We start from the raw sequence: 23,748 nt of genomic DNA, 5'->3' as shown, positions 1-23,748 counted from the left end.
TCCTGCAGAGCCTCCATGCCAGGTGGGCCCTCTGAACCATAGCCCAACCCCTTCCTGCTTCCTTCCCCATTCATGGGGGCTAAACTAAACTTGCTAGGGAGTTCCATCCTCGCCTCCAGCCCCAAAGTCCTGGGGTCAGGCCTGCAGCTCAGAGGGGCTCTCAGGGACCCTAAGGGGCCTCTGATCTGCTGGGCCAAGGCCCAGCAAGGGGACCTCAGCCCCGGCACTAAACCTGCCTTCCTACCTCAGCTCAGAAATAGTTACTTCCCTTATCATCCTAAATACCTTAACTTCAGCTAGAATGTACCTAGTAGGGTGGGAAACCCTTCTAAGATGACACAGTATAAATTCAGGAGATCTCTGGATGCTATTTTTGAGGGGTGGAAGAGAAGGGGTGAAAGTGTTTCAAAGTTTAGATTAAGGACAAGATGATAATTTATCATTTCTCCCTCACTGCCTGTAGAGCATTAATAAAAAGTGATTATTTCTGAGATTTCCAACATTGCCCCCTGAGCTCTTGGTGAGCCTCAGAGACTGCCCGGGGGGGATGCCCCCCCTCCCTCCTCAGGCTCCCTGTGTCTTATCAACAGGATTAATATTATTTTCAGTATCAGAAAAGAACCAATTGAGCAGCGTGGGCAAAAATATATCTGCGCTACGTCTTCTGTCGTTGCCAAAAATATATACATCTCCTTTTCTTTATTTAAAAAACAAAACAAAACAAAACAAAACAAAAAAAAACAACCCCAAAACAGAAACACAGAAACCACACATGCAAAAAGAATGACAAAGCACACATATCTGGATGGGTATGAAAGGATCTCTCCCTGCCTCTGCCCTTTCCGATGACGCCCCCTATGATCCACCCCCATCCCAGTGCAACTGAAGCAGACCTCTTTAGCACCCCCAAACTCATCCTGTCCTTGGCTTTCTGGGAGGGGGGAGAGCCTCCTGGCTCTCCACCCAAGAGGAATGGCTGCTGGGCAGAGGGCTTCCTCCTGGGGAAGGCAGGCTACAGTTTGCTTCCCTCCCCCAGCCCTGATTCCTGGGGGCTTCCCTGGGCCTGAGGAGAAGGCAGAGGTTAGAATGGGCAGACAGAATGAGCGGACTGTAGCGGACCCTAGCCACCCGCCACTCAGCTATGTGCGTGTATGTGTGTGCGTGTGTATGTGCTAACATATGTATGTGCTCGTATGTGTGTGTGTGTATGTGTGAAGGGGGGGAGCTGCTCAGAGCCCCTTGGGGGAGGGCCACCCAGGAAAGAAACAGACGGCAGTTACCCTAGCTGGAAACCCCTAGAGGCCCCAGGGGTCACGGCCTCCTTCGCCCTCCCGCCCTCACTAGTCCCGGCCTTCGCCAGCGCCCGCTCTCCTCTCACCCCAGCTTCCCAGGGTCCAGTGATGTACACACCCAAACACACACACACTCACACTCACAGAGCCGGCCCCCCAGCACTGTCACAGTGCACCCCCACCCATAGGTTCTAATAGTGCAAAGAAGTGAGGGGTGGGGGGAGGGGGGCCAGGACCACACCTAGCCCCTCCCTCCATCTTCCCAGGAGGAACCCCCAGGAGGGGTGGCTGGGGAGAAGGGAGGAAGCTGGGCTCCATGTGACTTATTAAGATGGAAGACCCCGAGCTGACCTCCCTTCCCCCGTGCCTGCAAACAGTGGGGCTGGGGAGCCCCTGCCCCTGATAGAGCTTCAAAGCCTTCTTCAGGCCGGAGGCCAGACCAGGGGGAGGGAGGGGGCAGCATCGGACACGGCCTTGGCAGCCATTAAAACCACTCGAGCGCCATCCTCTTGTGTCTGCTGGAAGGACATAGCCATCGCCCTGGTGGGCCCCCTCCATCCACTTCCTTCCCTGGCCGTCCCAGTCAGGGAGGACGGATCCCTCGGCAGGGGTCAGAGCCGCCTCTCCTCTCCTAGTAAATCCCCAGGGGGGACGTCTCCAGAGGGACTGAGAGGGTGATGGGAACGAGGGGGAAGAGGGACTGGCCTGCAGAGGAAAATCTCAAAGGATACGGATAAGTTGGAGCTGAGCCTCCTGCCTGAGGGAGGAGCTCCAGGCTCACCTCTCTGCCCCATTTCTTTGTGGGCCCCCCCTGACAAAAGCCCTGCTTAGTCCTGTGGCCAGGCCGGTGGCGGGATCTCAGCACGGGAGGGGTGAGACCCATTTGCACCTCCTCTATGCCAGGGCTTTCCAGTGTCTGAGCACGGGTGCCTGCTCGCGGCTGGGCCCCCTCTGGGGCCAGGCTTCCCCTGAAGCCCCCCTGGGGCGGGGAGGGGGAGGGGTTGATTTAGCCTTTTTCCTGGTTGCATGAGGATCCTTTGTCACCGCTCTGGAAGGAGAGGAGAGGAGACAAGACTGGGGCATTAGCAGGGAGTGACGGTCACCTCCTCTGCACCCTGGTCCCCTTTCCTGCCACAGTCCCTTTGATACTCTTTTACCACCCAGCCTCTAGTCAGAGAAAGCCGGGCTGATCTGTGACTCCACAAACAACCACCCAAGGTCTCCTCCAGAGCAGGAGCGAGGGGGACTGTGACCCCAAACATGAGCTTTGAAAAGAGGGAGGAGAAGCTCCAACCTCAGAGCCCACTTGGGCCAGGTCTAGACTGGTGACCACTGGGCGGGCACCTTGCTACCCTGCTGGCTTTTTCTTCCTGCTTCCTTCTGCTGAGGCTACAACTCGACCCTCCAGAGTGCCAGGGGGAAAAGGCTGAGAGGGGACCCCAGAGGGCACGGTACCCACCCCTCCTTTCTGCCCGCTGTTGTCCGCCCCGGGGAGGCTGAGGAAGGGGTTGGTCTGGGCGGTGAGGACAGGGGGCCCGCCTGCTGCCGCCGCCATGAGGGTGGTGCCAGTGCCCAGCGCCGGAGCCACCAGAGAGCCCGCGGGCAGCAGGGGTGGGGCAGCCGCCGAGGGCAGGAGACTGGGGGTGCCTGAGGGCAGCAGAGGGGCTGTGCCGCCTGCCAGCAGGCTGGCCATGGGGAGCTGGGAGCCTCCGGACATCTGTAGCCGCTGCAGCTCCCGCTTCTGCTGGATCTGCTGGATCATCTGGTACACGACAGTCTGGTGGTCCTGGAGTAGGGAGGACAGGGTAACTGGTGCTGGGCTGGTCCTTGAGCTTTCTTTCCCTTCCCTGAAGTCCACTCTGCCCGCCCCACCCCCCGGCTCAAAATAAACTCCACGAAGGAAGGCAGCCCATCTTATCTGAAGTCCCTGTTTCCCCTAGTTTACACAAGGAAGACACTTGGGGCTGCTGAAGGGGCTGCCTGGGCCAGGTTCCAGATTCAGGCTCTCGATTTTTCCTGCTCTCTTCCCTCTCCCTGAAGTGGCCAATCCCCGAGCAGAGCCTCCTGACACCCCCAATGAGCCCTTTGGTTCCCTTTCTAGAAGAATCTCTCTCCCATTCTTACACTCTGTCATTGCAGGTTAAGGGTCTAGAACTGCGAGGGGAGTGATGTGCCCCCCTCTCATTTTACAGGAAAAAACTGAGGGCAGAACAGGGGATTAACAAGGTCACATGGGCTGAAGGGAGACTGGCCAGGGCCTCCTATAGCAAAGACCTCAGGGCCTGAGTGCTGCTGCTGCATGGGCACTGTTAGGCAGTGCCACAATAGGAAGCAGAGGGGGAGGGGAAAGGGAAGCCCTGAGGTGTGGGGTCACTTTGCTAGGAATCCCCCGGGGGAACACGGGTGGGCCCTGGGAGTTCCCGAGCACGTGGTGGGGGGTGACTGGGCTTGAGTTACCGGGGTCAGCTGAGGCGAGGTCAGAAGCTGCTGGAGCTGCTGCAGCTGCTGCTCCTGCTGCTGGAGGAAGTGTCTCTGCTGTTCGGTCAGACTGCCGGGGAGAGGAGAGAGATCAGGGCGCACTCCCTCCGGCCCCAATAGCAGAGCGGGGAGGCCATTGAGGGGCAGCCCCTGGCCTTTCCTTAGGTCAGACTAGGGAGAGCTAATGTAGCAGGAGGGACGCCCCCACCCCCGCCGGGTGAGGGAAGGAAGCAGGAGAAGGGGGTTTCGGTGCCGAGGAGACACTTTTAAACTGGGCAGGGAGAGGAGAGGCCAGCTCTCTGAGCCGTGTGGAGAGCAGCTCCGTGGCTGCGGGGACAGCCTTTTGTGACTTGGACATGCTCCTCTCTTTCTCATTACACTAGTTGCCTAAAACTTCCCCACCCTCTCACCTGCTGAGTCCCCCTGGAAGTTGCATTGTTGGGGTTCCGCTGCCCTGGTTCAGGCCGGTGGGTGTCGAGGGGGCCACAGCCCCATTGAGCCCGCCTAAAAGTCCATTGAGGGGCAGCGTCCCTCCCCCTGCCAGGCCTCCGAGGAGGCCATCAGCCATGGACACTGTCCCTAAGCCAACTCCTCCAGCCCCCCGGGCCAACCCGTTCTGTGACTGTGGCTGCTGAGGGGCCGGGGGGCCAGGCAGGGCCAGGGGGAGGGTAGCTGGACTCTGCTGTAGGAGGGGCAGGGGTGGAGGTGTGCTGTGGAAGGACAGTGAGGAACTGCTTCGGCTCGGGCACCCAGAGTGAGGGTCCTGCAGGAGGAGAGGTGGGGGTCAGAACCTGAGCAAAGCGCGCCAGCACCAGGCCACTGCTGCCATCCCCTGCTGCCCCCCCGAAGCAACAGCTTTGCCTCAAAGAATGCTCCGCCACCATGAGCCCCAACAAGCCCGCTGCCATCCCCAGGACTGGGTGAGGGAGGGGAGGGGCCATGCTGGCAGGCCGTCCCCAGAGATGGGGGCACTGGGCATCAGAGGCAGGAGTGCTGCCTGGCACCCCTCCCCCACGGGGAAACCTGCCTAAGGGTGCCGCCCTGCTGCCATACCTCGGAAGACATGGAGAGGGAGTTCTCCAGGCCAAAGCTGTTCTTGCCAGGGGGGCTTTTGCTGGTGCTGAGGGAGTCACTGCTGCCAGCTGCGGGGAAAGGGAGGAGGGACAGCGGGTCAGGAGGGGGACGTTGGCAGTGCCCCCCCACCCCAGCCGCGGTTCCCCATTCACCGTTGGGAGGCAGGCAGTAGGGACCCTGGGGGGCGGGCCCGTTGGCGGCGGGCACCCCGGCGGGCACCACGGGGAAGGGCACTGAGAGCTGCACGTTGAGGATCTGGAGCCGCTCCTTCTTTGCCGTTAGGCTCATGATCTGCTCCTGAAGCCTCTGGTTTTCTTTCTGCAGCGAGTGCAGGGCTTTCAGCATCTCTACAACTGGCGGGAGAGAAGGGGTCAGGGAGGGGCGGAGCTGGGGCGCCTCTGCGCCCGCCCCCCCACCCCCAGGGCCAGGCCCTCACTGTTGACTCCGGCCTCCCCGTTGCCCTGCTTCTCCAGCAGCTGTTCCATGTTGGCGGTGCCTTGGGCCGCGGGATCCAGCTGGCTGCCGGCGGCGCACGGAGCCGAGGCCGCCGTCTGCTCAAAGAGCGCGGGGAGGCTGCTGATGGGGGACCTGCGGGGTCAAGAGACAGGACGCTGGCCCCGAGCTCTCGCGGGCCCTCTCCCCGGCCCGGCCCCGCCCCCCGGACTCACATGGAGGACAGGCTCTCCTGGGGGGACGTGCCCCGGCACCCGAAGCTGCACTCCTCCAGGCCGGGCTCTGGAAAAGAGAGGCGGGGTGGGCCCGAGCCCGCACAGCCCCGAGCGCCCGGCCCGCCCCCGGACCCCCGCGGCTCCCGGCCTGCGGCTCCGGGGGCCGCGTGCCCCCGCCTCCCCTCAGCGAGCTTCCCCTCAGCCGCCCCCCGGTCCCGTTCCTAACTAGTCACCGACGAAGCTCCGCCACTAGTTTCCAGCAGGAAGTGGGCTCGGGGCCTTTGGATGGACCCAGGTGGGAAAGCCCCGCCTCCTGGGGGGGCAGGTGGTACCTCCCCGCCAATCAGATTGCGGCCACTCCCGGGCCGAGGCTCCCTCTAGGGGGCCAGAGGCGGAGCTGCAGCCGGCAAAGCCGAAGACCATTTGAGTGTAGAATGAATGGGGCGGAGGGCGCTGAGAGGGGCCGCGGCCGCTCTTCCCAGGCCCCCCGAAGGGCCACAAGGGCCCGGCCGAACGGCTGAGAGAGCCCAGAAAGGCCATTCCCTCCTTGAGCGAGACACTCCAGGCCTCAGCTTCCTTGTCTCTCGCACCCGCCCCTCGGGTCTGTGAGGAGGCTGCTCCAAAAACCACACGGCGATCCGGCAGCAAGGATTCTCTTTTACATCCCGCCCCGCCCCCCCTCGGGGCTGAGTCCTCCCTGGGGGGGGGGGGCGGCCAGGGGCCCTGGGTGCCACCCCGTACCTGTTCGGCTGCTGTCAGCCTGTGTGAGGAGGGGGTTCACGGAGCCCAGAGGGGTCCCAAAGATGTGGGAAGAAGGGAGGCTGAAGGTGGAGCCAGCCAGCGAGAATACCTGGAGCGGAGAAACGGGGTTTCCCGGATTCACCGAAAGGGACAACCCGGGCCCTGCAGGGACGGGGACACGGGCTCCGGGGGCCTGACAGCCCACACCCCCGCTCACCTGGGTGGTGGAGATGGAGGCCGAGGAGGCGGGCAGGGTGCTGGCGAAGGGGGACCGGCTTAGCTGGGGCAGAGACGAGGTGCCTGGGGGGCCCAAGAGGCTGGAGGAGAGCGGCGTGCTGCACACGGCCCGAAGGACGCCGCCGCCATGCGAGATGGGGTCCTTGTTACTGGTGTAGATCCCTAGGGGGAAGGGCAGCAGACCCGGGAGAAAGCTCATCCCATTTCCTGCCGGCCGTGAGCCCCCGCTTCCCGAGCTCAGGTCCCCCGGCCTGATCTCTCTCACGGGAATCCCAGCATGGCGGAGGGATTGGACCTGGCGGGACGCTAGCTCTTGCCTTGCCCCTCCCCCCCCCCAGCCCAAGTGTAGGTCCTCCACCTGCCCCTGGGAAGACCGCAGAAGATTCCTACCTGCCCCAAGCAGCGGAGACTCGAGGCTAAGGCTGGGCAGTGCCGCTTGGTGTCCAAAGGTCCGGGAAGCTGAGGCGCTGTTCACCCCGGCACTGACCAGGGAGCCCCCGGAGAAGGGCGAGGCCGCTGTGGCAGTGAAGCCGGCCAGCTGGGCCCCAGGGAGGGGCGGTCCCAAGGGCCCTCCTCCCCCCTCCTTGTTCCTGCTCCCCTTGGGCCTCCCCGGCCCGTGCCGGTTCTTCTTGCTCCCTTTGTGCTTCTTCTCCTTCAGGCCCTCCGCCACCTCCTCGGAGGCGGCACTCAGGGAGGGCATCCTCTTGTGGCTGCCAGGCCCGCTGCTTCCCCCAGGGACGTGGGGGGCCTTGTACTCTCCTGGAGATGGCACCCGGGCCCGGGCCGTGCCCGAAGCCGATGTGGAGAAGCGCATGATGGAGCCGAAGCCAGAAAACACCACCTTCTGCTCAAAAACATCAGCCTTGGGGGGCTCGGAGGCGGGGGGTGAAACAGGGGCCGGTGGCCCAGGGGGTGTGGTCTTGGGGTACTTCTCTTCCTCCGGCTGCTCCAGTTTAGGGAAGGACGAGAAGTCCGGGGAGCTCTGCAGGGAAGAGACTGCGGACAAAAGAGGAGGCTTAGTCAGGGCTAGAACACAAGACCCCTCTGTGGGACCTGTGGGACACGGGGAGAGGAGGGCACGGCAGCCAGCCTGAGGGAGCAAGACCTGCCTGAGGAAGAGGCACACACAGCTAAAACTCGGAGGAGAAAAAGGCGGTAGAAGGGGCAGATCCTGGCTACTCATTTGGAAGAACTGGGACTTAGGAGCGCACTGAGGACCAGAAAGGGACGGACCACCAGTGCTTTTCTCTCCTGAATCTACCACCATGAAATAAGTGCTGCATAAACCAACAAGGCTGCGATGGGGTCAGAACAGGATCTCCTGGTTAGAGTAAAGTCCCAGAGGAGAGAAGTCCTCCATTAGTTCCGGGCAGCACTTGTCCACAGCTTAGTGATACTGAGCAGAACTGCTTAGACTTTTCCCACTCACAACACCTTTTTGCCCAAGAAGTTTTTATGTGACCCTGGATTACAGTTAGACCAAAGAGATATACAAACCAAACGTTTCCTGAAAATAAATCATCATTCTGTAACCCCCACATTCAGTTACGGGACCCCACTTGGGGTCGCCACTCAGTTTAAGAAGTATCAAGAGACTAAGGGATTTACTCATGCTCACATAGGCAATAGGTATCCCAGGCAGAATCTGAACTCGGTTTCCCCGGTTCTGAGACTGGCTCCTTCGCTGCTAGAACACTCATCTCCATGTTTCCTTTAAAAGGTGGAATTGGGCTGGGTCCCAGTCCCTCGGGCTGCCCCTCAGCTCTTACACTCACCTGTGGGCTGGAAGGGCCCTCCAGAGGAAGAGGAGGAGGAAGAGGAGGAAGCAGAGGTGAAGCTGGCCACGCCTTTCCCACTGCTCAGCTTCTTGCCCTTGTGGCTGAGGCTGTGGCTGGAAGACTTTTTCCCTTTGGCATCCCTGCTGCCCTCGGGAGGTTCCCGGGCACTGCCCTCATGGTGAGAGGAAGAGGAAGAGGAAGAGGAGCCCTGAGGGGACAAAGAGAAGTAGGACTGAGAATCAGCCTTCCTCCTAGGGTAGATGGGGAATTCTGTCCATTGCCCCAAGGTCTGGGAAGAGAGATCAGAGGGGAGATGTGCTCCCCTGCCCCCACCCTGCCACTCTTAGGGTGGGGATGATTCTCTCCTTTTTCCACCAAATCTAAGGATCAAAGATTCAGAGCTGAGTTCAAGTCCCTCATTTTACAGATAAGGAAACAGGCTTAGAGAGGTTCTGTGGCTTGCCTGGGTTCCCCAGTTACTAAATGTTTGAGGGAGAATTCGAACTTAGTTTTGCCCTCTCCCAGCCCAATCTCCCATCCCCCAGAGGGGCACAAACCACATTTTCTGGGAGAGAGGCTGTCCCGCTGTGCCACCTCCCCACAACTGCCCTGGACCAAGAGCTGCTACATCTGGCTCTGCTGATAGACTCAGGGAGCCCTTGGAGACTTGGGGACACGCTCAGAGAGGGGGAGGCAGGGTCCTGCTATGGAGCTTCCAATCAATGGAAACAAATGGAGGAGGAAGGACTAAGAGGGGGCCTGGTCTGGAGGCAGCCGTAGCAGGGGACGGAGCCTCCCCAGGTGCTGATGCAGGCGGGGCAGCAGTGTTATAGGGTGCTAGGAATTTTCAGGCCTGGGAAGCAAGAAGCTGGCAGGCTGCCAGCCAGCCCCACATGATAATGGGGGAGAAGAATAGGGGCTGGAAGAGGAAGACACCTCCTGACAGAGCACAATCTTCACTCTTTATGCTACACCACAGCTGGAACTGTGAGGAGAGCCAGATGTGGCTCTAATCTGAGGGAAGTCAGGGAGAACTGTGGGGGAGGGAAGGTTATAAGGGGACAGCTGGCCGTTTGGAACCTGGGCATCTCTGGGCATATGCTCCCAAAGCAGCACAAACGAACGTGTGCATTTGCAGACAGACGTGTCACACGTTGTGGACATAAGCGGTCACCCTCATGCAAGCTCACACGCAGACACCAGGGGCGTGCTCCTATCTGCCCGGGGAGACACACGCCCTGCCAGCCAGGGGCACACGGCTCTGCCTCCACTCCTGCCTCTGGATGCCCGATGCCCCAGCAAGGCTCCCCTGGGCTTCTTTACACCAAGTGGGCGCAGCCTCAGGACTGAGGGAGCCGAATTCTACGGCCAAGTTTCCCTCCCCGCCCCCTAGCAAAGAAGGGGGAGAAGGAGAAGGCTACTACGCCTGGGCAACTTGGGCAGTCACTATGGCAACATCACTGGGGCAACCTGATACCCAGTCCCTGTGCCAAACTGCCCTGGGCGCTGCCAGCCTCCTGTCAGGGAGGGGCAGAGATGAAGAAGGGGGCCTCTCAGAACCCTGGGCCTCATAGAATGGAGTGGGCCGGAGGGAGGGTGGGCAGGGCTCCCAGTGCCCCTCTCTTTGGGATTAGACTCCCAGGCAAGGAGAGAGGCGGGAGCTCTGTTTGCCAGATGTTCTATCTCTCCGTGTGGCAGGTCTGACCCACCAGGGCCCCGTGGTACACAGCTGGAGCAGGCAGGGCTGGGAAGAGGGCCTGACTAAGGTGCTGCACGGGGAGAGTGAGGGGAGGGGCCAGGGGAGAGGGAGGGTGGCAACACAGCCCTTCTTGAGGTGCTGGAGCAGTGAACCTTCATTCAAGGGAACGGCATTTGGGGTCAATTTCAAAAGTCTGGCTTTCTCCTCTCCAGAGGAGGGCCTGGGAAGGAGCTTTTCGTTACCCAGGGACACCTCACAGGCTGCTAGGGAAGAGGGGGTGGGGAGTGGGGGTCTCCGCCCCCTGCTGACTGACCTGGGGGGTGGCAGTGGCAGATCACCTTGCCTCGGGGCCACAGAAGGAGGGAGCTAGAGTTGCTCTTTTGGCTGCAATTCCTCGGCCCAAAGACCCTGCAAGCTGAGGGACTTGCCCTCCCCAGCACTGCTGACCACCCCCTTTTCCACAAGGTGGGGAGAGAACGCTCCCTTCTACCTTCTCTGGGACAGGGACATGGCAACGGGACCAGCCAGCGGCTGTGGAGGAGCTCACAGTCTGAGGCAGTGGGAGCTCACCCAGTCCAACCCCTTCATTTTACAGGCAGAGAAACTGAGTCCCAGAGAGGTGCAGCAGAGCGTCCCAAGGCTGCCCAGCCAGATAATACTACTACTACTACAATAATAACAGCTGTTCTGGGTCTCCCGCCTGGGGTTCACACCTGGAAGCTTGGCTTGAGGGAGCCACTGGGGTTGGGCAGGGTCTCCCCATGCCCCACGCCCCCTTTTCCCTTGCCCAGGGTAGGAGGAGCGCCGGCAGCTGGTACCTTGTCAGTGACAGGGGGCCCAGGAGGAGTGAGGATTCTGGGGGGAGACTCGGGCCTCTTCTTGTGCTTCTGCTTAAGCCGATCCTTGTCCTTACGACTCTGCAGAGACAAAGGTGAGCAAACTGAGGTACTGCAGACAACGGGGGAGCCGAAGAGCTGGGCCAGGTACTGGGCCAAATCTTCCTTTCCTGGGCAGAGGCAGCTGAGGAAGCGCAGGAAGGGGCTGGGTGAGGCCCCTTCCCCCTCCAGTGTCTCCCACCTGGAACCAGGCTGGAGGCTGGGATGGGGCGCTCAGGGATGGGGAGGCACACACAGGTTCCTCAGTGATTCCTGGCCCCTCCCCCTCTCTCTGCTGCCTACTAAAAATAGCTTGCTCCATTATCATGCCAGCGACCCAGCTCGACACACAACCCAGCAAGGACGTCCACACTGGGGCACCAACTGACACCCACGGACAGGCGGTCACCCACGGCCTCGGGTGGGGGTGGGGTGGGCAAAGACAAGCCGCAGGCACATGGGCAACCCCCCATCTGGGAAGGTGGATGGACCTCCTCCCAGGACCTTCTCCCCCCTGCACACCCATCAACTTGGATCCCAGGATGGGGCCCAGAGCCGCGTCACCTCATCTGGACTCTTCATTTACACCCCCAGTGGAGCCACAACTCTGAGATGCTCCGTCTCCCCCCAGCATCCCAGGGGGCAGCAGGTGCCCTGTTTCCCTTTCCCTCCCCGGGGATGACCTACCTTCTTGGGGCCTCTTTCGTGGTGGGAACTGTGCTTCTCCTGGGAGGATGGAGAGGCGGACTGGCTTCTCCGACCCGCGATGAAGCTACTGTTGCCTCCCCCGGAGCCCCCACTGGAGTGCCTCGACGGCTTCTGGCGGAGGGGTGGAGGGGAATGGGCGGGCTGTTGGGGGGGCCTGGGTCAAACCCTCTTCTCACCAGTCCACCAAAAAGACCATTAAGGTCAAGCATCCACACTCTGCCTCTTCCGGGGCATGCATGTCAAACCGTCTCTAGGGTGTCCCCAGATACTCTTTCCCCTTGACTTCGCCATTCCCTCTAACCCCCAGCCCTCCCTCCCACAGAGCAAGAGCTCCCTTTCCCGGTCAAGGGGCCAGATCTCAGAGACCGTCCAGTCATTTTTAGGCCTGGAGTGGCTAAGGAACTTGCCAAGAGCTCATAAGGAGAGGCCCTCTGACTCGAACCCAGTGCTTTCTGCTAGACTGGCAGCAAAGGCCCCCCTGGGGCACTGATGGGATGGGCAGGAAAGACAAGAACCATCCCAACTCACCATTTTGCTGAAGTGGTACTTGCAGTAGCCACAGTATTTGACGTTGTCCACTTCTAAGACCTCTTCTTCACATAGCAGACCAGCCATCTGGGCGCTGAGCCCCCAACCCAATCCCAGGCAAAGTTAGCATGATAGAGGGCTCCTGCTGCAGACCACCAACAACCCCCTTTCCCTCCCAGCCAGACCACCCTCTAGTCCCTTCTCTGAAAACTCATAATTATTAGAAACAATAGCTAATGGAAACATTTTCTGCTTTTTGACCCATACCTGGGATGTCAACAGACAAAGCCCTCATTTGCACAGTGGTCATATACATATATAGGATGTGGTCATATACATGTGAGTAACATATACATATATATGTGTGTGTGTGTAAATATATATGTACACATATGTGTATACACACACATATAGGCAAGGCATCATCTTAAATAGGATTTAGCCAGATATCTATATACTATGTGTGTGTGTGTGTGTGTGTATGTGTTGGCACATTATTTTAACCACCACTAAAGGGCAGAACCTGGAACAAACAGATCAGTTATGCCTTTGATGAAAAACCAAGAATTTATTTTGGGATGTCAATTCTACAGATTTAGGGTTGGATGGGACCTCAGAAGTCCTTTATTGAAACATTTTACAGATGTGCAAACTGAGGCCCAGCAAGGGAAGTGATTTGTCCAAAATGTAAGCAAATAAGCATGCAAAAGAAGGGTGAAGTCGCCAGAATCCAGTTCAGACTGAGTCCACTTCTACCCTTCATCTTTCCTGGGGACCATATGGCTCTGAGAGAGCATCTGGGGGCAAGGGCACATGAGGATAGGGGATGGCTCACCAGGTGACGTGGAAGGCTTGCCGACAGCCATGTCGGTTACAGGTCATGCAGGCTCCCGAGGCTGCCTTGCTCTCCCGGCCCTGCTCCTCACAGATGTAACAAGTCTAGAGAAAGCAATGGAATTACGGGGTCTCAGGGCAGAGAGCCTTGGATTTGGAGAAAAGAAGGGCTGGTTTCAAATCCATTCTCAGATGTTTACCATGTAACACTGGGGATCACTTAGCCTGAGACTCAGTTTCCTCATTTGTAAAATAAAGATAACAGCACTTGCTACATAGGCTTATGATGAGGATCAAATAAGATAATATTTAAAAAACCAAACCCTTATTATGTTCCTTCTTTCCTTCTGCAGCCCTCTGTGCCACCTACTCCCCTTCCTGGCTCTAAGGCCATGTGGCTCCCTCTTTCCATCCTGCCTGATCCAATCCATTGCCCCCTTCCTTTTTTCTTCCAGGGCTCTTATCCCCCAATTCCTTGATATCTTCTTGTTCCACAATACAGAGCATTCCCAAGGTACAACCTCAATCTTTCCTAATAATAACTCAGTGAGTTGAGGCTTTGAAAACTTTATTTCTACAGCTACTCCAGGAAGTAGGCAGTGCAAGGATTATTCTCCATTATACATATGAGAAGACCTAGAGGGAATCCAGGTTTTAAGTGACTGCCCCAAGATCAAACAACCAGTACATGTCAGAACTGAAATTCTAACCTTGGGTCTTCAGATGTTGAATCTGGGGTTACATCTTAATTAATTAACTAATTAATTTTGGGAGAGGCAATTGAGGAGTAACTTGTCCAGGATCACACAAAAAGGAAATGTTAAGTATCTGAGGCTGGATTTGAATTCAGGTCCTTCTGACTCCAGGGCTGGTGTTCTAGGCATTGTGCCATCTAGCTACCCTTCTTGTGCTACTTCTACTAAAACAAACAAACAAAAGTGTCTTTCCTCCAGAGCCCATTTTTCTCTGGCTTGGGTGTTTGAGGTTTTTGTATGTGTAGTATAGGTATGAAGGGAGGCAAAAAGAGAGGATGCTGGGATCTCCAGGGAAGAAGAAGAGAGGAAGCTGATCAAGACAACATGCTGACTTGGCTGAACTGAGTAAGATGGGAAGACAGATGGAAAAGTGGACAGTGAGATGGACACAGCTTTATGGAAGAATGGCAGAAGCTGGAGAGACCTGATAGAGGGATGGATGAAGGACAGAGGGACAGACCCTGAGAAGGCTGAGTGAAGGACTGACCTTGTTGAATCGGTCGTGGGGCACATACTGTAGGACAATGGGCTCCATGGTAAGCACATTGGCAAATTGTACTTCGGGGATGTACAGGGCACACACCACATGGGCCCAGCCTAAGAGGCAAAGAGACAAATTTCAGGGACCAGCCCTAACCTTCAGGCATTTAGTCTCTGCAGAACCCTCCTCCTCCAGCCCAGAATCTTCACTCTCAACATGAAACCCAGACCACTAATCTTCATTTACATTCATTTCAAACAACTCCAATGTCATTTAATTCAGGGCATCACAAAGAAAAATTCCCAGTTCCTTCCTAACCCTTCCGAGGCTAGGAACCCTCAGCCCAAGTTGAGCATAAATATGTCTGGCCTGGGCAGGGGAGCCCCCAGAGAGTCAACGCGCATGGAAGGGTTAATCCTATAGTAGTAGGAGGAGGGGCTCCCTTGCTCACCTCCATTGTCTGTCCTCTTCAATGCCCCATCTTTGTGTGGGCACAGCTCACACCTCTATAAGAAAATACAGGGCAGAAATGAGGTGTCAGAGAGGGCATTTAAAATATGGCCAGGGGAGAAGGGAGGGCCTGGGAGGATTTCTTTTGAGCCCTCCCTGGCTCCATTGAAAGTAAGTTTAAAAGGCCCCAACTCTGGGGATTGAGGGACTAAGTGCTGGGGATGAAAAGCTCTTATGTTCAATGTTAGGGATGAGATATGGAGGTTCAACTGGAGTGTGATATGAGTTTAAGGTCCCCTATGAGGAGGCACAATAAATGTCAGGGATAGAAAGACTCAATGTTGGGTGCTAGGAGCTCAGTGTCAGATGGAGTCAGTGTCAGAGATGGAGGAGTCAATGTCAGAGATGGGGGTTCATGTAAAGGATGGGAAGGTTCAATGTTGGGTGCTGGAAGCTCAGTGTCAGAGATGAAGGAGTCAGTGTCAGAGATTGGGGTCCATGTAAAGGATGGGAAGTTTCAATGTTGGGTGCTGGGAACTCAGGGTCAGAGATGGAGGAGTCAGTGTCAGAGATTGGGGTCTATGTAAAAGATGGGAATGCTCAATGTTGGGTGCTGGGAACTTAGTGTCAGAGATAGGGGTCCATGAAAAGAATGGGAAGGTTCAATGTTGGGTGCTGGGAACTCAGTATCAGAAATGGAGGAGTCAGTGTCAGAGAACTGAGTGTCAGGAATTAGGTGCTCAGAGTCAGGAATGGAGGAATCAGTGTCACAGATGGGGGTACATGTAAAGAATGGAAGGCCTCAATGTCAAATTTCTAGGTCTCAAGGGGGGGAACCAAACACTCAGGACTTGGGTATCTAAGTAACAGGATTGGGGGATGGGCACTTAGGAACCCAGGCTTGACCTAAACTCAAAACTCTCCAGGCTCAGCCTTGTTGCCAGGGAAATTGGTGGAGGGTCCAGGGGAGCAGATGTGAGGGGAGCATACTCACCACCCTGGCGGCTCGCTCCTGTGACTCACATTTCCGGCAGAACCAGGGTCCGGTGGGCACCTGGACGATGCCATAGCAAGCTTGGGGGGTGGGGTAGGAAGGGTCAAGTCAGTGCCCAGAGTCCCCTTAAGGACAAGGGCCCCAGAATGGGGGGGATGGGGAGGGGGCTCTTGAGAGCTGGCTTGAAGCAATTTTCTTAATGACTCCCTTAGGAATTGTGGGTAGGATGGGGGGTGCAGAGGGAGTAGAGAGGGTGCACCTTCATAGGGATAAGCCAACCTCCTTGGCTCTTATATCTTATTCTCCACCAATTCTTTGGGAAATTCTTCAAGGGGTTACATACAACCACACAACTACATAACCATACAACATCAAAACATGACAATCACACATGACCACACAACAAGACAACCCCATTCCCTAAAATCAATGGTAGGCCCTGGAGGTAGGAATTTGGGTCCTTGCCTTAGACCTTTAGATGACCTCCCTCATACACAATTTCCTCCTAGCTTTCCCTCTTCCCCGTCATCAGAAACTACATAAAAAAGGGAATATTTATTTACACTCTACGAACAAGTCATGTTGAGGTTTGCTATGTATATGTTATTCTGGAGGGGGAAATAAATAGTCAAAGCAGAAAAAACGGTATCCTCTATGTCCTTCACTTTAGCTAGCTGGGTAGCACAGGTCAGAAGTCACCTACAAGGGCAGGTGCCAGAAAACTAACTCTGGGGAGGAGCTGCCAACAGCCACAGCAATTGGGCTCCTGGGCAACAGGGGCTGTTCCCATGATAATCGGGGATAAGGGGGGGGGCTTCCAAGAGGAAGACCGAATGGGATGCTAAGATCCAGGTGTCTTCTGTCTCCCTCACCCCCCAATTCCTCCAGGGTTGAACCATCTAGTCATGTGCTGCTTCGGAAACTCCCAAAACCAGTATCTACGGTCCCACACCTTTCCCTAGAAACATCTTCCGAGTCTCACCCTCATTACAACACCCCTTAAAGTCTCTACCTACCTCAACCCCCCAGGGCTCTAAGTCCCTGCTCTTACCTCCCTAATACCCCCCCTTCTCTAATCCGGAAGCTGGGGGGGGGCAGGGCTGACTCTTTCTGACCTCCCTTTTTACCACGAAGCAAGAACCAAATTAACCAAATGGGGTTAAGATTGGGGGGGGGGGGTGGAAAAGAAGAGTTTTATTCTGGTCACCCCAAACTCGGAATGGGGCAGGCGGGGTGGTGTGGTGATGAAGCACACCATTAATCGCCCTTTTCCTTGGACTCCCTCTAAACTCATTCAACTTGGGGGGGTGGGGGGAACAATATGATGGAAACAATAGGCAAGAAAACAAAGCCTAGTGGCCCCTTCCTCCTCCTGAGATGGGGGTGAAGATGGGGGGGTGTCCCCTTCCACCTCCCCTTCCCCTTTCAGGTGTGTGTGCAATGGGGCTCGGGGCAGGGTCCCCACGGACTCGGGGTAGTCCCAGGAAGTGGACGCCAGTCTCCGCCGGCCCGGCGATGGGGGGCGCAGACTCCCCGCCCCTCTCCTCAGCCCCTTCCGCTGGGGGGGGTCTCGCCCTCCCCCTCCCCCTCTTACCTTGACTGGACAGCGACGCTACACGCGAGTGTCCATCGCAGTAGACCTAACGGATTCTCCGCCCAGCCCCGCTCGTCCGAACACACGCAACAACCTCCTACCATCTCCTTCATACTTCCATGAGCTCCCGGGGGGGTGGGGTGGGGGAGCGCTGGGGGGCGGGATAGTGCGCGGGGGGGTCAGGGAGGGAGGGAGGGAGAGGATGAGGGGGGGCTCCTTCGCTCCTCTCCCCTCTCTCCTCCTCCTCCTCCTCCCCCTCCTTCTTCTCCTCCTCTTCTTTTCTTTCTCTTCTTCTTCTTCTTCTTTTTCTTCCGCTCCTACTCGCCCTCTTGGCCGCCCCCGCCGCTGCGCTCTTGCCCTCATGCCCCGGCGGGCGCCCCCCCACCCCAAGAAGAACCTGGTTCTCTCCCTGCCCCCCTCCTTCCGGGCCCCCCCGCCCCAACTAAGAGAGGCCCCTTAGCAGAGGCAGCCCGGCCAGGCCGGGGTGGCTGAGAGTGGCATAGCTCTCTTCCTTCCCTCCTCCTCCTCCTCCTCCCCCCTCCTCCTCCTCCTCCTCCTCCTCCTCCTCCTCCTTCTCCTCCTCTCTCCTCCTCTCCTCCTCCGGCCCCCACCCTCCGGGCGCACAGACGGCCCCCCCCTCTTCCTCACCCCGCCCCCTCCTGCTCCCTCCTCCCCGCCCCGTCTCAGCAGTCATGGCCGCGGAGCTCGGTAAAAGTCTTAGGTTCAGAGAACAAAGCCTCGCTTGGTCGGGAGGGTTTCTTTCTTCCTTTTTTTTTTTTTTTTTTTTTTTTTTTTTTAAATTCGCGGTCCGCCCCACGCACACTAGCTCACTCACACTTTCCGCTGTCACCTCGGTTGGTCCGGGGCTCTGAGCTCCGGCCGTGTTTTCTGTCCGGTTTTTGGCCTCTTTTTCCGCGTCTCTAGTTGTATGTCCTTAGGTTGCGGGTCTCTCTTAATATCAGCCCTGGAGGGGAACTTAGAGCAGGGACTTGGAGGAGCCCCCAGGAAAGAGAAATGGTGTGAGTCTGGGATCTCACTCTGGGGACTAGGATGCTGCGGACCCTTTCCTATTCTCCCATCCCCCAACGCCCCGCAGCTCCCCACCCCCACCCCTCTTCTGGAAAGGCATGAACTCACACACAGCCCTACAAGCACCTGAGTGGAACTACAGACCTACGACTCGCTGCTATAACCACAGCCCGGTCAATAAACATATTAATTAAGCACCTGCTATAATAATTATACATGGCTTGGATTTATACAGCACCTACTATGTGCTAGGTATTGTGCTAAACACAATATGGGGACACAAATATGAAATATTTCCTGCCCTAACCACCGAGAGTAACATAAAAAGTATGTGCAAACAAGCTTTTCTCTCATAAACATCGACATTTGTATAAATACATTATATATATATTACCCAAACTTTTCATTATATGGATAGCTTTGTATAATATGAATAAATTTTAATTGTTGAGGAAAGGCAAAAGATCCTCAAACCACAGGTCTAATCATAGATTCAGTTCTAGGATGGATGCACTCATTCACAGAGCCAGACTTAAAATTGTGGACATAAGCACAGACACGGACACAGTTACCCTCAGACACCCACGGACACAAGTGCAAAGATAAATGGATACACTTCTACACACACACACATCAGCTTCGTGAGCATTTCCTAATACATACACACTCGGACACAAAAGCTCATTCACAGGTACACTCAGTCTCACAGTGAGATAGACGTCCAGAGCAATAAGGGTTCAGGGATGACAATGGGAACGCATGGGGACCCAGACAAACTCCCAGGTTTTATATGGCCATATAAGAGCCCTGATAGACTGATGGTTTCTCAAAGGGGAAACGAAGGTGCTTACCCCCAAAGCTTGGGCTGTGTGTAGGAGGGTATGAATAGTATGGGGGGGGGAAGTTTGTGATTGTGATCAGAACCCCCCCAGGCACTCCCAAAGGGACCACTAAATAACCACAGGGTCAGAGGTCACCTAGTAGGAGGTAGGGGAGTGGGGGAGGGGAGAAGCCTGGAGCAGGGGGCTGCCTGGCAATACTTCAAAGACCCTGTTGCCGGGCGCGCTTCCTGCGGGGGGAGGGGCTGGCGTGGGGAGCTGGGACGGGGGAAAGGAGGAGGGGAAGATAGGGGCGGAGGATAGACGGGGAGAGGGACAAGAGGTAGGGGGGAAAGTGGAGGCTCTCCCTCCTCCTTTTCTTTCCCTCCTACCCCTGGCGGACACTTCCGCCGTCCTCCCGCCCACTTTTCTCCTGCACCTGTTCGACCGGAACATCAAGGGGCTAAGAAACCCCCTACTCCACAGCGCTCCCCCCACTCCCCGCTCCGGATCGCTGCCTTTCGAGGCGGGGGGGCAATTTTCTGTCCTAGGGGGTCCAGGAGACTGAGTAAGGAGGCGTCTCCTTTCCCTTCTCCTAGTTGTCTCCCCCCTCCCCAACCCAGTCTCCCATTGGTTCCGCTGCGGGTGGGGGGTGGGTTGGGGAAGAGAACTTGTCCTTGACCTGAAATCTGGAGGTGGGGGATTTACTTTCACTAATCCATCAGATCTGGGGGAGGAAGAAGGAGGTGGGAGAAGAGAAGGAGGATTCCGGGAGTGGAGCCGGGTTGAGCTTATTCCCCTAGTTGAGGGGCCGCTCCCCTGGCATCCACTTTGCCCCCAAATATTGGTTGGCACTCACATTTACGTGCACGTTGCCCCTGTCTCCCTTCGCAACTAAGTCTTTTTCCAGGAAAGCGCGGGGTAGAAAGCAGCCGCACGGGTGGGGACGTCGGGATGGGGAGGTGAATCCAGAGGGAATGCATTAAACTTTCCTAATTAAAAACTCCGGAAAGGGTTCAAAGTATATAGTAGAATAAAAACTATTAATCGTTCCTGACAACAACTATTTAGGAGGTATGATCCCTATTTTGCAGATCAGGAAACTGAGGCAGATGAAGAAACTTGGCCAGGGGTCATATATAACTAATGAGATTGATTCTAAGTCAAGTGTCCGGTTGACTAAGCCAAGACTACAAACTCTTTGGGGGCAGGGATTTGTATTTATTTATTTTGGTCTTTGCCAAGCGCAATACTTTTTACATAGTAGGTAAATTAAAAATGCTTGTTGGAATTAACTGAGATTTCTGTTTCTTTTTGCAGCTACGTTGTTTGTTAGTTGAGCGTGGGAGAAGTTTTTCTAAGGATATATAGATCCTCATTTTTTCTATCAAATTAGGGGATCCCAACTCAAAAGGTTGAGATTCAACAGCTAAACATAAATTAAAGGCCGACTATGTGCAACATACAGTTAGACAATGAAGAGGTAGGAAGAATTCCTGATCTAAAAGAGCTTTCAATAGTGGGGCAGAGAAGACAATATACACACAGCTACTTATAATATGAAAGAGAATTAGCACAAATGGGTAAGATAAAGAAGGCACCTAGTATTGAGAGGAAGTCTTAACTCAGTCCAGGACCCAAGTTCAAATTCCACTCCTATCTCAGTCAGATCTATCCGGAAATTTGTTTTGCTTGATTATGCAGATTTATTTGCAAGATATTTTTTCCCTCCCCCTTAAGGGGAGAAGATGAGAAGAGAAAATGTTTTTGTTCATTTAAAAAAAAAAATCATTCCTAATGCTAGCTGTGCGGCTGCAGACACATGCCTTAACACTTCTGAGCCACGACTGTGAAGAAATAACTTTGTAACTCTTAAACACAACATACATGTACACATTATTTAAAGTTCATTCAAGTCACTCTAGGTGTGAATCAAAGACTTTTCAGAGAAGGCTCTATCTTAAAAGATCGGCACACCCTTTATTGTCGAAAAGGAGTGCGGAAGGGGTGAAACCATCTCTTCCTGAAAGGCTGTTAGTCCAGTTTGGCAAAACTGCGTTAAGAAGAAAGAGAAAGTTGGAAAAGTAGACTGAGTTCCAGATTGGAAGGGATTTGAACGCCAGGAGAGTCCGGGTTTTTTTTTTTTTTTTTTTTTTTAAAGAAACCCGACGGATCTTTGGGGGACTGCCTAGATTTAAGTGGAGCGTTAAAATTAATCTGGCGTGATGTTGAACTTGGTGTTGGGGAAGACGACTTCGTGGCCGTCGGTCTCCAGCTTAATCTGGCGCAGGAAGCCGTGGAAGCTCCCACGGCGCTGCCCACGGAGCACGGGTCCGGACGGGGGGTCTCGCTCGGTTGTTCTCAGCCCTCCTCTAACTTTCCTCCCTTTCTCTCTTACTTCGTTACCCAGCCCCTGCTCGTCCTTGCCTGAATTTGCTCCCCCTGCCCTAGCGCCTCCAGCCTCACGGCTCAGCTCCAAAGAGACTGGGGCAGATCAGACAAACAAAAAATTATTTCCTCGGCTCAGCCCGCCCTTCCCTCTCCCCCCCTCCTCCCCTCTCTACTCCAGTCCCCGGAGCCAGAAGGGGATTGTGGGGCAGGAGCCGCCGCCGCCGCCGCCGCGAAGCTGAGGCGGAAACTCCACATTTCTCTCTGCTGCTCGGGCCCGCCCGTGCCGCCTTCGGCCCCCCACCCGCTCGCCGTCCCGCCGCGCCGAGGACCCCGGGCGCAGGGTCCTCGCTTGCGCCCCTCGCCGGGCGCTGGGGCCGGGGGCGGGGGGCGGCCCCGGGGGAGCAGGCGGCTCCCGCGGAGAGTTTCCGCGAAGCTTCGGGCGCCGGTTCCAGGAAGGGAGCGGGGGAGGTGATTGTTTCGGTTTTGTCTACGCTCCTGCTTCAGTAACTCGGCCCCGCGCGTCCCGGGGAAGCCATCGGCCCGCCCTCAGCAGACCCCCTCCCCCCACCCCGAGTAGCTTCCAGCCCCCAGAAAGTCCCGAAGCCCGGCCGGCTAGTGCCGGGGCTCTCCGGGAAAGGACGTAGTCCACGCTGATTTGCGTTGATTTGCGTCTCATTTACATGCCTGTTCGCGTCGAAAAGCGAAGTCTCCGCCCCCTGGGGTGCGCGCGTCCGGGTCGCGCTCCCCAGCCCGGACTCCCCCTTAGCAAATTCCCCCTCAGGTTTCTGTACTGCCCCACGCCCTCAGCTCTCCCCGTCTGGTTTTACTACAAGCCTGGGAAAAAGTAGAGGCTGCGCTGCCCGGATCGGAGTCCCCTCGTTTATCCGGTGTACCGCGGAAAACCTGCAAGGGACCCCCTCCTGAAACGCACGATAACTAAGTTAGCAACCGGTGAATAAATCATTTACCTTACAAGAGACCAATAGCGTTCCTCTAAATGGAGGTCCTCCGTTAGCTGTGCTTAAAAAGAGTTTGCAATTCGGGGGACAGAAGAGGGCGTCGGGGCCTCCGGACAGAGCTAGAATTTTGGGAGGTGCAGGACCGAGAGGGCGCTCCGTGCCGGGCTTAAAGAGACAAAGGACTGGACCTGAGTCGGAGACTTGGGCTGGAAAGAACTTCCAAGGACACTTCCTGTAGGTTTTAATGGGAAAAGGCATCTGAGCTCCGTATCCGAAACTGTCACGGGGCAGGTGTGAAGTTGAAAGGAACTGGCCGGTCATTTTCCTTTATCCCTTCATCCTAGATAGTTTTCTAGAATAACCTGGTCCCAGGTGACTCTGGAGGGGAAAGTGAGGCAGGTGACCTTGCACAGCCCTTCTCATTTAAATCCATTTCATTTGCATGTCATGGCGTCACCTCCCAGATGTCCCAGTCCTCTTTCAGACGGAACGACAAACAACCTCTGTCCTGCTGCTAAGTGTATGTACGGAGGGCAGGGTTGGCCTGGACTTTACATGGTTTCTTAGGAATGAATTCTAAAACTCCATCCATCTCCAGTGGGTAAAAACTAAGGGGAAAGCCGGGGAGTAAGATAAAGGAAAATTTTGGGGGGTGAAGGGCTTTAGAAGTATGCAGAAGACTTCATGACATGGGTGTCTATAACAGCTACCAAAAATTTCTTTGGTACTATGTACTCTTTTTTTCAGATTGGACATAGTTATTATTTTTTAAGGAAAAAAAAAACCCTCAACTTTTATTTTATGCCTTTTTTTTAAGTGTACATTCATATCCGAATAGATTTCTCCCATCTTATTTACTTGTAAAAATCAGTGTGGAGCAGTAGAAGTAGAGCAGACCCTTGTGCCCAAGAAGGCAAGGTCTTGCCTTTGCCATCTTTATTAAGAAGCCTCATTGGAGAACAAAGCAAGGTGGCAGCTAGGTGGTACAGTGGATAAAGCACCAGCCCTGAAGTCAGGAGGACTTGAGTTCAAATCTCACCGCAGATGCTTAACTTTTCCTGGTTGTGTGACCCTGGGCAAGTCACTTAACCCCACTTGCCTCAGCAAAAAAAAAAAAAAAAAAAGTCACATTGGAGTAATTTAATCTTTCATTTCCCCAAATAACTCTAATTCTGAGGTGCTATTTTTATGTTAGTAGAGAGTTTTCTTTTTTAGCTTATGTCAACAAAATTGCAGGTCTAGTTCTTATATCATCCCTTCTCCCCTACCCAGAGATCCTACCCATTATAACAAAGATTAAAGAAAAAAAGGCAATCTATTTTTAAAATATTAACTTATATTACCTGAGTTCAAAAGGAGTTTCTG

General features: G+C 55.5%; 1 protein-coding gene across 1 annotated transcript; it reads right to left on the bottom strand.

Moving 5' to 3' along the window:
- Nucleotides 1-662: 662 nt before the first annotated feature.
- MLLT6 (MLLT6, PHD finger containing) lies at nucleotides 663-17,314 on the bottom strand. Its single transcript, XM_074261337.1, is given in 22 exon segments — nucleotides 663-2,340; nucleotides 2,752-3,078; nucleotides 3,750-3,840; nucleotides 4,181-4,533; nucleotides 4,824-4,912; nucleotides 4,997-5,197; nucleotides 5,281-5,432; nucleotides 5,513-5,579; nucleotides 6,254-6,362; nucleotides 6,471-6,652; nucleotides 6,881-7,486; nucleotides 8,266-8,476; nucleotides 10,786-10,884; nucleotides 11,530-11,661; nucleotides 12,079-12,172; nucleotides 12,914-13,017; nucleotides 14,155-14,264; nucleotides 14,600-14,654; nucleotides 15,593-15,677; nucleotides 17,193-17,212; nucleotides 17,215-17,232; nucleotides 17,234-17,314. Coding segments are annotated over 22 exon segments (3,213 nt in total). The 5' UTR covers nucleotides 17,300-17,314; the 3' UTR covers nucleotides 663-2,298.
- Between the last annotated feature and the right edge of the window lie 6,434 nt (nucleotides 17,315-23,748).

Source organism: Sminthopsis crassicaudata, chromosome 4 (assembly GCF_048593235.1).
Source record: "Sminthopsis crassicaudata isolate SCR6 chromosome 4, ASM4859323v1, whole genome shotgun sequence".
In the NCBI taxonomy this organism is placed as follows: Eukaryota; Metazoa; Chordata; class Mammalia; order Dasyuromorphia; family Dasyuridae; genus Sminthopsis; species Sminthopsis crassicaudata.
This window is presented reverse-complemented; position numbering and strand designations above follow the sequence as displayed.